Below are 13913 nucleotides of genomic sequence, written 5' to 3' on the forward strand. Positions count from 1 at the left end.
GAAGTGGTGTACGGTTTCCTGCCTGGGCAGGGGGTTGGACTAGAAGACCTCCAAGGTCCCTTCCAACTCTGTTATACTTTTCTGTTCTAATAAGAGGAGAAGAGTTGGAAGATGCAGTTGCTAGATCGGCTCGTACTTTTCACATCTTGATGGTGATAAGATAGATGAAGAAGGATATTGAGGTTTCAACACTGATGAAGGGCTGTAATAGTTGTGGCTGTCTAGAAGTAGCTCTTAGTTTAAGGTGAAGTGGTTATTCTGAAATATGTAAAATGATACATATGCTTACTGAAAATGTTTATATAAAATTCCACTGTACATACCACACATAACACAGCAATATGCAAACACAAGGAAATGCCACTTCATCCAAGTGATTAACTTTCATATCAATATCTAAACAGTGTTTCTTAAACTTAACAGCTTTAAGACATGTGGTTGCCAACTCTCAGAATTCCCCAGCCAGCATGTTGGTTTTGGAATTTTGTGAGTTGAGTCCAAACATCTTAATTTGCTAAGGTTGACAAACACTGTCCTAGACTTCTACGACCCATAAGTTATATGACCCTATAGGGCAGGACTGTCAAACTTGCAGTCCACTGGCCCGATGCATCACTCTGGCCACTTCCCCCCGGGAAGGGGGGGAAGTTGCGAAACATCACATGACGATGCTGTGACGATGCAAGTTTGACACCCCTGTATAGGGAGTTTATGGCTTTTCAGATATGTAATTATGCTCATCACATACTCACTGCTTATATTGGCTGGGACTTCTAGACATGCTCATTTAAAAACATTTGGAATCTGAAATCCCCTAACTCAAACCACAAACAAATGAATTTTTATTGTTCCAGGATATTGTCGGGTACCCTTTTTTCATTCTCTTTTATTATTCCATATAGTTCATGTCATACAATTTGCTTTTACAGGAAGATCAATATATTATTTATTTTAAATTTTAGATTTTTTAAAATCCTATCTTTATTATTTTTATAAATAACTCAAGGCAGCAAACATATTAATACATTTTTCTCCTCCTATTTTCTCCACAGCAACAATTCTGTGAGGTAAATTGGGCTGAGAAAGCGGCTGGTCCAAAATCACCCAGCCAGCTTTCACACCTAGGGCAACAGAAGAACTCACAATCTCCTTGTTTCTAGCCTGTTGCATTAACTACTAGATCAAATTGGCTCTGCATAAGAAGAAATTCCTTTGGCATAGAACTATCAGTATACCCCATGTATTTGATAATGAAGATATGGAATAAAATAAAAGTTAGGAAATAATTATCTGAATTAGAAAGTTGCAAAAAAAATGAAATAATTTAAAAAATAGAATTATATGGAAGCTCCATTTCACCCCTTACAAAGCAGTATAAAAACAAAGTCATACCACCCATAAAAATGGCTTCATTAAGTCTAATCATATATCAATCATACATGGTATCTGTAATTAGGCTATAGTATTTCTAGACTGCAGGGGATTTTCTTCCGATTTAGCAAGCTCGATACTAGAAAAATAATGGCATTGCTCATGTTAAATGTTCATATTGTTTGTCATTAAATGTCCTCTCATAAAAGTGTACATTGTAAATGCGATAAGTATTTATTTGCAAAAATATTTAGATCCTAATGTTCCCCATTGAAAAATCCCATCTAGGTTTGTTTAGTGCATGAAATGGGCCTCGTCCTTTTAGACAATCTCAAGAATCAAAGGGAGGGACAATCTATAATGGAGGACCCAAAGGTGCTGTTTCAGGAGGCAACTGGATTTTCTTGTTTTTTCTTTGAAGACGTTTCGCTTCTCATCCAAGAAGCTTCTTCAGCTTTGACTGGATGGGAGGGAACGGAAGGATTTATATTCCATGATGACCAGCTGTCTGCAAGGAATATAAATCCTTCCAGTCCCCACCATCCAGTCAGAGCTGAAGAAGCTTCTTGGATGAGAAGTGAAACGTCTTCAAAAGAAAAAAACAAGAAAGTCCACTTGCCTCCTGAAAAAGCAACTTTGGGACAACCATGACCTGGATGACTGAGAATCTCTACAGACTATAATGGAGGAACCATCAAATTGTATTGTTTTGAACCCAGGCCAGCAGGCTGAAGGAAGGATATTGTCAGGAAAAATATGCATGGCAGCTCTGGAACTGGAACTCTTGTCTTCATCATTCTGGCAGGTGCGCAGGAAAGAGCTGTTTTCCAAAGCTATCTTGGTCAGTCCTTGTGCCCTGTTTTCCTGGTGTAGCCATGGGGAACACCAGCAGAACAGCAAAACAAAGGAATTTATTTTTGCCAGCCAATCAAAAATATGAGATAAGAGGTCATACATTGTGTCTGCTATCTTCTTCTCCATAACAGCATCCACAGCATTGTGCAGACAATCTCTTAAATTCACAAGACTATAGTTGTACCATTTCAGATTATGAAATAGTTACGATCGTTTGAAAAAATTGTCTGAATCACCCATTGGCTTCAATTAAATCCATGTTTATTTAAAAGAGAATGCACACAAACCCATTTTTGTTCTAATTAAAAGACACAACTCTACAAGTGAGTAAGAATTAACCCAACATCTAGGCCATTTGGGAAATACTTCTGTGGTGCTGAAAAAACAGTTGCAGACTTCCTTCCCCCGCCCTAATTTTAACTTCTTTATAATGTGATGTTATCTCCATTAAATGGTTGAATTTGGGCTGCTCGCTGCAGAATCATTTTAAAATCCTATGGAAATAAAGAGAAAAATGAATCAGAAAGATGTAACTATATAGCTACCTGATTGCTTTGATCAACAAACCACTGATTTGGCTACCAAAGCAGATTTTCTCATAGCATTAAAAAAATAATATCCCACATAAATGTATTACTTCTAACAGATACATATTAATTTAAAATCTTTGCTTGTGGTAAAAAACTAAAGAGCAATACATCCAAACGCATAAAGAATAGAGATTGTGTCATGACACCACATTTCATCCTTCTGATGAAATCATGGCTTCCTCTAGATTAGTGTTTTTCAACATTGCCAACTTTAAGATATGTGGTCTTCAGCTCCCAGAATTCCTCAGCCAGTATGGACAAGCATGTTTGAAAAACACTGGTTTAGATGCCTCTGAATACACAAGAGGAAATAAAACTATTTCCCATCCATATTGTTAGGGAGGTCCTTTTACTGAATGAAAAGATATGGTTTCATTTTCTCTTATTTTTAAAGCCACAAATTATTCTCTTATTATCAAACTTGCTATGCTCAGTTACACTGGAATTTATTTTATTATGAAGTTGCTTTATAAAAATATAGAAAAGTATTTCAGGAAAATAACTTGCATTGTTGCTAAAAACATGTGACAGTTTAAATTAACTGAAACATAAATCACATTAAAACAGGAAAATATTTTTAAAATATGTTTATTTATATTCTACACCAACAAAGGCAAGGTTAGTTTTGGATAATGCAGGTAGAAATAGAATGTAGAAGTTTTCTGCATTCAAGGTAATTTTCTTCTAAACAAACACAGGATTGAAAACAAACAAATCCATCTTAAATCTGCAACAACCAACCAATAACTCTACCTTTGTTGGTTCATATTTTAAAAACTGTTATTTGTGGGTGGAAATGTTATCTTTTGTACCCTTTGAACACTAGCATCAATGTTTTCCATCTCCCATAACATGCCAGACCTTTGTCCCTGACCCAGGGTAATGTTCCATCTGTCCAGTAAATAGTCTGTAAAAAAAACAGACAGGTAAACAAACAAACAAACAAACAAACAAAAACAAAAAGCCTCCCTCTCAGTTTGGGTTATTCCAAGTACAAAATCAAACTCTTGGTGGAAGAAAAAGGTAAGCATCTGCAGAGGAAAGATTGAGAGAGAGGAATAGGAAAGAGCGATTCTGAAGGAATACGGAATGTGTGTGTGTGTGTGTGTGTGTGTGTGTGATTGAGTGTATCTTGGCATACACAATACAGAGTAAGCAAAATATGCTGCAAACAATACAAAGGAATATCATCTCTCATTAGGTTTTCAATACGCTTATGTCCTAACAATCTTATCACCCAGGTGATTTCACATTGCGTACCGATAATCTTATTAGAATTCAGTCCCACCTTTCTAACCATTTTAACATGTTTTAAAAAGCAAAATAAAACGGGTCTTGTTCAGAACTAAGAGGGCTATGTTTCCATGAACCTTCTACTATCCCACCGGGGCTGGGGACAGAGTACAATAACATGTATCATGACATCACCATGCAAGGCATATAATTTATATCAGGGCTATCAAACTTCCGGGCCATGAGCCGGATGCATTATGCGCTGGCCATGTCCACGCCCGGTAGAGCAAAGAGGGAAAAAGTTCTGATACATCACGAGACGCTGCTGTGATCACGTGAGTTTGACACCCCTGACTTATATCATTGGAGCAGATCTGGTGCCAATGCATAACTGAATTATTTGAACAAGGACATCCTGATACCTGTCATCATCATTGTACATGCTACAGTGTATTGGCCCCATAGAAGACTGGTGAGCAGCTAGTGCTTATTCCCTTTTGCACATACAAGAAATACCTGCACCGAAAGGATTAGCCAATGAAGGCCCTCTTGTGTATCTCAAATTCCTCCACATGGCACTTAGAAGTTTTATTTAACAGAGCTTTGCAAATTGTACCCTGGTGTTTTACTAGATTGCTTCTTCTCTGTATTCCTACTTGCCACTATTCAGTTAAAGCAGAGGCACCAGCTCTCTAATTTCACACCTGCCAAGGGAAGGGGAATAATAGATACCTAAGAGCTATCTTCTGATAAACAGAGGGGCACTCCCAAGAAATTGACAAGATGTTATCACAGCACCAATTTTGCATCAAAATTGCATTAACTGCCTCTCCTCTCACAACCAAAAAACCCGAAACATTGATTTATGGGTTGGGGTGAGAATTGTTTGTACCGGCTATAAGTAAGTTATTTTAGAAAAAGTCCTCACCACACTGGAATCCCGATACACATTTATTCCTATGAATGAATGGCATTTGTAATCACAAACAATTCTCCCCAACACACACATAAACCTTTTTTTCAGTCAGCTACAATGGGTCCTCATTTTACTGACTTGAATGGAAGGATAGAAGGCTGAGTCAACATTGAGCCAGTCAGGACTGAACTCCTGGCAGTGAGCAGAGTTAGCCTGCAATACTGTATTTTAACCACGGTGCCACAATGGCTTTTATAACAATATGTGGGAAAGACCTTGGGAGATAGGGTGAAGAGTTGCTGCCTAGGAAAAAGTCAAATAAAATGCATCATAGCCCTCAGCTGGATAATGGGCAGAGCAAGTGGATAAGAAGAGACCCCCTCTAATTTCTTGGGCTCTAAATGAAACAACAGAAGAAACTTACTTTCATATTTGCAAGACTTGGTTAATGTAGCTTTACAATAAAATAGAATTAGCTTATCTGGTCGTGTTTCCTGTCTGGTTTATCTGGTAATGCTGACATCAATTTTGCAAGTCTCGAAGCACAATATCGTGCCATCTTCTTTACAGCCCAAGAAACTAGGAAGGGTCCCTTTTGAGACTCTTGCCCTGCCCACTATCAAATTGGGGACCATGCTGTCTCTTAGGCAGCATTTGTCGTGGTCTGCCAGCAGCCTGCAGACCTGGCAGCGGAGTCGGACAGTAAGGAGGCTGGGGAGGACAATGGGCCAGTCCAGGAGTCAGGGGAAGGCCCGGACGACGGCTCTGCGTTGGAGGCAGAGATGGGGCGAGGGTCATCTGAGAGCAATGTGCGGACTCCGGAGCCTCCAGTGGTGGACAGCAGAGAGGCAGAGGAACAGGAGGAGCCTGTTCCTAGTGCACGCATGCGAAGTGCTGCCAGAAGGCAAGAGCAGCTGAAGCAAAAAGGATGACTCGGGAGTAAGGCCAGAAGATGATTGGCCACTCCCATAAGGCTTAAAAGAGCAGCAAAGAGCCGTTGGGTTCTTTGTAGAAAAGCAACGTTGATTCCAGTGCTTCTTGTCAGCGTCTCTTGAATTTTGTGGGGGTTCTGCCAGGAAAAGCCTTTGGCAGGTTGCCAAAGACATCAAAGGTTGGTGATAAGGCCGAAGAATTTGTTTTGGACTAAACTGAGAATGAATTAATTCTCAGCTGTTTTAATAAAATAAGTTTGTTCAGGACTGAATTGTGTTTGGTAATCACTACTTGGGCCTCGGTCACAACAGCATTTCCTTATTCCATTCTCCCCCATACCGGCTTTCCTACATACCATTACAGATTCCAAGGACCTTCTATTTTTGATCCTGGATGGGTGCACTGTTCTACACAGACCTTGTGCAGAGTTTGGGGCTCCTCCTAGACATTTGGGGGGTAACTGAGGAGCAGATAGCAGCTATAGCTAGGAGAGCCTTTGCTCAACTTTGGGTCCTTTTCCCAATAGACACACAAAAAAAGGAGAGAAATAATACATATGTACACACATCAATTTCACCCTGCTTGTTTCACTTGCTTATTTGCAAGTGCAAACTGCAAAATTTGTCAGTTAACATTTCCTTATAAGACCTAAATCTTAAGAGTCAGGAAAAGACCTCAAGCAAGAATCCCCTCCACCAAGAAAATGATACGCAGCGTCTCAAATTTTAACAGGCCCTAGCAGTGCAAAGCTTTAGAGATCCCTGTTAGATCACATAGGTAGGTACAATTGTCATGTAGGTTAATTTCATTCATCACTAATAAAATAAGCCAGTGAGAACCAGTTCACTAAATCCTGAACTCTGCTGTCTCCCCATGAAGTTAAACAGTGAAGAAGGAACTTGGGGGAAGGGACAGTCTTTGAATTTCTCCAGAAAGAACAGCTGTTGTATGGAAGGCAAAGAAAAAATCAAAACATACCCAAAATCCTAGCACGAAAACTTCTAGGATACAAGTAGAAATCTAAGAGTTTCATGAGTTTTACAAATGGAAGGTTACAAGTTGGTAACCTATTCAGAAGACCTATAGTTCTGCAGACTTTAAGTTTAGTTTAAGGTATATCTCAAATACTAGAAAGGGAAAGACATTTTTGTTATTTCAGCTTTTCTGCTGTAACTCTGATTGGGAATGGATGGGAAGGTAATGGCAGCAAATGCCAGTTGAAGGCAAACATTGCAATCTTAATTGTCCTGGTTGGGTGGAGCTTGGTGATAAGAGAGAACCCATACAATAGAAGAACTAACTTAGTAGAGGTTCAGCCATATAGAAACTGAGCTGGAAATAATTATCTCAGATCTCCAACACCACTGATCTTGTATGAATACAGAGACCTGGTTTCAGAGTGGTACACAATCTAGATCAGGGGTCTCCAACCTTGGCAACTTTAAGACTTGTGGACTTCAACTCCCAGAGCTTTGCTGGCTGAGGAATTCTGGGAGTTGAAGTCCACAAGTCTTAAAGTTGCCAAGGTTGGAGACCCCTGATCTAGAATATGCTCCTGTTGGAGGTAAGGTCTGCCCTATTCTCTTGGTCTTTTGTAAGAGCCTGAAAACTTGGCTTGCCACTTGACCTGGAGACTTTATAGGGTCTGCTACTTTGGGAGTGGCTAATGGGGTGGAGATGATCCCTACTCCAGGCCACTTATCATCTTCATTTTTAACTTTTTTTATTTAATTCTCCTAATTTTAATTGCTCTGTATTCTTTGTTTACTTTTTATTATATTGTAAGCCACCTAGAGTTGTTGTATTCATGAGAGAGGTGGCATAAAAATTTAATTATTAATCCTCCTCTTCCTCGGAATAGTTCCTTGGACAATAGCAGTATGTTTGGATTACCTGATTTTATAAAACAGAGTCATCTGCTTCTTTACATTGTTTGGCTGGGGATATGAAAGCTAAAAAGCTTTGCTACTGATGTTCTAATTTGTATTGTGTTCTACTAGGAATGAGTCAGACTTCTTGATTTTACTGCTCAAAGTGCTTATCTGTTTGGGTGCAGGCAAAAAGCAAGATGCATGCCACATCTGTACCCAGCAAACAAGCCACAATATTTATTGGTAGCAGTGTTTTGACCCATAATGAATTGCAAGATGCGTAGGCTGTATTAGAAGCCACTATCACCTTCATAGGAACAACATGCTATATTTCTCCTCTGATTTTGTCAGCTTTGCAAGTGGCATAGCTTTCACCTTTCAAACCACACCTTCAGTTTGCTCAGATTAATCTCATAAGAGATCTCTGAACGATACTGCTCTGTTGATTTTGTTTTGTTTTGTTTTGCTTTATTCTTAAACGATAAGGTTTTTATTTGCAATGTCATTTGTTTTATGTGGTTTGGAGGAATATCTTATGGGAAAGGGTGGATAACAGGGCTTTTCAATCCAATGACAATTTTTACTCCTCCCCAGCTGAATGAGAAACGCAGAAGGGGGAGCAGAAAGCAAATTCTTAGCTTTGGGTTCAAATAATAGGTGCACCAAATTTGGACATTAACCTTTCCACTGCTACCAACCCATATCTTGAATGTATGTCTTATTTTCTTTGCCACAAAAAAAAGGATGTAGGTTTCTCCCCAGGTTGGAATTAAGATTGCCGGGAGAAATATCAACAACCTCAGATATGCAGATGATAACGCTCTAATGGCAGAAAGTGAAGAGGAACTAAACAGCCTTTTGATGCGGGTGAAGAAGGAGAGTGCAAAAGTTGGCTTGAAACTCAACATTAAGAAAACTAAGATCATGGTATCTGGCCCTCTCAATTCCTGGCAAATAGATGGGGAAGAAAAGGAGGTAGTGACAGATTTTATTTTCCTGGGCTCCAAGATCACCACAGATGGGGACTACAGCCAAGAAATTAAAAGACGCTTCCTCCTGGGGGGGGGGGGGGGAAAGCCACGGCAGTTAGATAGATGAGCCTTGGTAGTACAGTGGTCTAAGACACCCTGTTATTAAGCTGGTTATTAAGACCAGCTGCCTGCAATTACTGCAGGTTCGAATCTCGCCAAGGCTCAAGGTTGACTCAGCCTTCCATCCTTTCTAAGGTAGGTGAAATGAGGACCCAGTTGTGGGGGCAATAAGCTGACTTTGTATAAAATATACAAAAGGATGAAGGCTATTGCTTAGCACATTGTAAGCCGCCCTGAGTCTCCGGAGAAGGGCGGCATATAAATCAATTTTTTTTTTTAAAAAAAAAGATAGCTTACTAAAAAGCAGAGACATTACCCTGCCAACAAAAGTGCGTATAGTCAAGGCTATGGTTTTTCTAGTTGCAATGTATGGCTGTGAAAGTTGGACCATAAGGAAGGCTGAGTAACAAAGAATTGAGGCCTTTGAACTACCGTGTTTCGTTGAAAATAAGACCCTGTCTTATATTTTTTTGAACCCTGAAATAAGCGCTTGGCCTTATTGCCATATACTCAAAAGCCCGATTGGGCTTATTATCAGGGAATGTCTTATTTTGGGGGAAACAGGGTATGATGCTGGAGAAGACTCCTGCAAGTCCCTTGGACTGCAAGGCGATCAAACCAGTCAGTCCTAGAGGAGATCAACCCTGACTGCTCTTTAGAAGGCCAGATCCTGAAGATGAAACTCAAATACTTTGGCCACCTAATGAGAAGGAAGGACTCACTGGAGAAGAGCCTAATGCTGGGAAAGATTTGAGGGCAAAAGAAGAAGGGGACGACAGAGAATGAGGTGGGTGGATGGAGTCACTGAAGCAATTGGCGTGAGCTTAAATGGACTCCAGGGAATGGTAGAGGACAGGAAGGGCTGGAGGAACATTGTCCATGGGGTCACGATGGGTCGGACACGACTTCACAACTAACAACAACAGGTTTTCTCCCACTGAGGTGTACATTCAGTTCCTCCAATGGATGTGTATGCTTTGGCATCAGTAAGCCATATCCTCATCCTCTCTCTAGTGCAATTTGCTCTACATGGAGCTGCCTTGAGACCCTACAGAATAAAACCTGCCTGTCCAATATGAGCTAACCAAAGTACTATATCCCATGCAAGGTGGGTGGAGGCCCAGAGACTTGTTACTTGCAACCCCCTCCTTTTGAAATAGCTTACCTCTTCCTGAGATCTCAATGGCTCTTTCCTCACTGAGGGGCATTAAGGCTCTTAAGAAGGCTCTTTTCTATAACTGAGGACAATGTTCTTGAGTGCCTGGTTTTAGTGGCAGATTTACTGCTGGCCAAAGGCTGAGATATGTTCATTGACAAGTAATGTGGATATGATCTTATGCTTTTTAGAGTATTATTTTAGTGGACTATTTGGTTTGATGTTTCTTTGGTTTGATGTTTCTTAAGTTGGGAATTGCCTTGCGTTGGTGATGGAGGTGGCATCTACAAGAGAACCATAAACTTAAATATATATTTTCAGCTCTGATGGGACCAAAAAAACAAGAATGAAAGTGTTCTTTTTCAATCTCTGCTTTTCTGAACACATAAAGAGGCTCTCTAATCTTTACGAGAAGATCCAAGGCTGACAGGCTTGGTTCTTATAATTTATCAACTGTTTTTGGCCTCATTCATCCTGCTTGTTATTTACAGATATTAGTCCATGAGTCTTCAGGGAAAAGAGAGACTGAACAAACTTTATATGGGGAGGAAGCTCAAGGCAGGAAACAATGATCTTCAAAGTGTTTATCCAACTGTTGATTCTCAGGAAACCAATATGATGTGCCTATTCATAATATAATTAGTCCCAGGACAATTCAGATATTAAAGATCATGATTCTGGAAGCAGACAACATTGGCTCAACTTCAGGCAGGAATCTGAAGACCAAACTGAAGCCAACTTTACCATAGAGGAAAAGTATCATTAATATGATACCTCTTTATTACACAAAGTACAGAAATAAAATATTAAAGTTGTTTATTGATTGGCAAGTGAAACAGCTGCTTGGTGATTGAAATAACAATGGATACAAATGACACAACAAAAGTAATCCTGTTGTTGTTGGTTTTTTTTTTTTGTTCCTAACTTTTCTGTTATTTTTCATTGAAAATGGGCTGGGTACATGGCCTCAGACAACACAATCACCTAGGCCAATCATGCCTTCATTACCTCTCCTACACACAGTGGAGCCCAGGCATGTAATGGAGGCTACTACTTGCTACTATTCTTACCACTACTACTGCTACTATCTATAACTACTGCTGCTACTAGAAGCCTAGATACTGTCTATTTCAAAAGAAGGATACTTACAGGAAGTTTGTACCCCTGATAGTTATTAATTAAGTCTTGAATGAAGGGGTGCTTCAAAAGGAGTTCAATTTTGATGGGCTGCAGCTCTTCAGAGCCAAGATCCTTGTATACCTTAATAAAATGCTTTAAAAATAAATGAAGAGAGCATACTTTATTAGTAAATGAACCAACTGAAAAAACAACAAGCAACATATACGAATACTGCTATAGAAGGCAGAGTTGTCCTGGGGTGAGTGTCATAATAATGTCTCTTTTTCAGCTTCATAACTTGATCAATAATACTAAAGTAGTATAAGGAGTGACTTTTCTGGCCAGCACTGATGTTGCCACGAGCCCTAGTTGTTGCCTAGAAGATCTGGTAAGAGAGCACATTTAAAGATTTCCTTACCTGTAGCACAGAACACTACAGTACAATCTTTATATTAGTCCTGTAAAATCGGATATCCATTTTCCTGGAAGCATCACACAACAAAGCATGCCAGGTATCATTCAATAAAAGCCATTATCAAATAAAGGCTTTATAATTGCAAATGTAATATATCATGATCAGGAGGAGTTCATGAGAGGTCCTTGGAGAGACAGAGCATGAAGATGTGAAATATAATTTATTCAACAAAACTCTTTACCGTGCCTTGCTTAAAGTTTGGTTAGATTATTGTTGACCCAACAGAATGGCTTTACTAATGAGTTCCAACTGGGTGAAAATAAATAAAGAGACTGACAATCTCATCTACTACATATACTTCACTCTGCATTGCTCTAATACTGAATCACACAGCCTCTCCATATGTACATATACATATTTTTCTTGCCTGCAGGGTCGAGAGCTCTAATCTGATCCTATTTCAGAAACAGTACAGCGGCCAGTCAAACTTACCCCATTTCCTTAAATGTCAGTAATTGAACTATTGCTTGCTACAAACATTGGGATAAAAAAAGTAAAGTAAAGGTAAAGGTTCCCCTCACACATATGAGCTAGTCGTTTCCGACTCTAGGGGACGGTGCTCATCTCTGTTTCAAAGCTGAAGAGCCAGCGCTGTCTGAAGACATCTCCGTGGTCATGTGGCCGGCATGACTAAACGCCAAAGGCGCACAGAACGCTGTTACCTTCCCACCAAAGGTGGTCCCTATTTTTCTACTTGCATTTTTTACTTGCTTTCAAACTGCTAGGTTGGCAGAAGCTGGGACAAGTAACGGGAGCTCACCCCTTTACGCGGCACTAAGGATTCGACCCGCTGAACTGCTGACCTTTCGATTGACAAACTCAGCATCTTAGCCACTGAGCTACTGTGTCCCTACTAAAAGAAGTATATGAATGTAATTAATGGAGCTATGAGCTAATTAACCAACCTCATAATTGTCCTCTTCTGTCAGCTGACTACTAAATCTGTGGTTGTCAAAAGCTTTGTTTGTTTCATACTGGAATACATGGAGAAGTGTAGCCAGAGAGATGTATCCGTCTTTGCCGATGGAAAGGGCATCCTCTTCTTTCTCCTTCTCTTCTTTCTCTTCCTCCTCTTCTTCTTCCCCTTCTTCACCAGCCTCCTCCTCTGCCTGTTCATCATGAGCAGCAGTGGTTATGAGCTGCTCAGCAGATGTTATATACTAAGAAAAACAAGCCAAAGATAACATAAGGTTTTTTTGGGGGCTAGTTTCCTAATGACCAATTGCAAGGTATGTGACTGTCACAAAGAGCACCAGCTTTGAACACATACAATAAAGCCAGCTAGAGTGTTGCAGTTTTCTCTAACTAGATGTCATTGCTTCTCAGGTTCTCGCTGTCTGTTTCTGTTGTGGCTTGCCAGCAGGGCTGGCAGCAGATTCAGACAGTGAGGAGGTTGGGGAGGAACATGGGCCAATCCTGGAGTCTGGGGAAGGCTCTGATGAGGTCCCTGCATCAGGAGGCAGAGGGGGGTCAGGGCCAGATGCTAGTTATCAGTTGCCTTCAGAGGCAGACATCAGTGAGGCAGATATACAGCTGGAGCCTGTTCCCAGTGTGCTCATGTGCAGAGTTAGTTTGCCTAATTCAGGTGTCTCCAAAGTTGGCAACTTTAAGATTTGTGAACTACAACGCTGAGAATTCCCCAGCCAGTATGGCTGGCTGAGGAATTCTGAGAATTAAAGTCCTCAACTCTTAAAGTTGCCAAGTTTGGAGAAGCCTGGCCTAATTGGTTTGTGACTCTCCGAGACTCCTGGCCAAGTTTTGAAGATATTGGCCTGGCATCTCTGGATGTTCCTCTGCCTGAATGAAACCTTTGCGAACTCAATTAAGCTGCAGAAACCTTGCTGTACTACTGTAAAAATGTCACTCTTTTTCAATCAGTTTAACTGGTATTGCATTCTTGTCTGCAATTTTATAATATTGCCAAGATGTGTACTGAAACATGCTTAGTGTGCTTTGCTGAACTAAGCTTTTCAAGTTTTCTTGAAGATGACCTAGTGGTTAAGACACCAGGCTAGAAACCAGGAGACTGTGAGTTCTATATTTCGAAGGACCTCTCATGGACTATGAATGCTAACATGCTTGCAAAGAAGGCACAGAAGAGGCTGTACTTCCTGAGAATACTCAGGAAGATAAATCTATCTCAGCATCTACTTCTGTCCTACTATTGCAACACCATTGAGAGTGTCCTGACATACGGCATTCTTGCATGGTATGGCAACAGCTCGGTAGCGGACAAAGAAGTTCTACAGAGAATCATTAAAACTGCCCAGAATATCATTGGACTCCAGCTACCAGCCCTGGAT

The 13913-nt window shown here is 40.3% G+C and overlaps 1 protein-coding gene across 1 annotated transcript in view; it reads right to left on the minus strand.

Annotated features, from left to right (window-relative positions):
* Positions 1-3615: 3615 nt before the first annotated feature.
* The window catches only part of SPEF2 (sperm flagellar 2), a 110971-nt gene continuing 100673 nt past the window's right edge, over positions 3616-13913 (minus strand). Inside the window, exons 35-37 of the mRNA XM_070935950.1 lie at positions 12516-12770; positions 11166-11288; positions 3616-3723 (exon numbers count right to left, since the gene is read on the minus strand). Of these exons, the coding sequence (XP_070792051.1) occupies positions 3616-3723; positions 11166-11288; positions 12516-12770 (486 nt within the window). The remainder of the gene's footprint in view (positions 3724-11165; positions 11289-12515; positions 12771-13913) is intronic.

Source organism: Pituophis catenifer, unplaced genomic scaffold (genome assembly GCF_029215685.1).
Source record: "Pituophis catenifer annectens isolate HBS135680 unplaced genomic scaffold, rPitCat1.0.hap2 SCAF_2, whole genome shotgun sequence".
In the NCBI taxonomy this organism is placed as follows: domain Eukaryota; kingdom Metazoa; phylum Chordata; class Lepidosauria; order Squamata; family Colubridae; genus Pituophis; species Pituophis catenifer.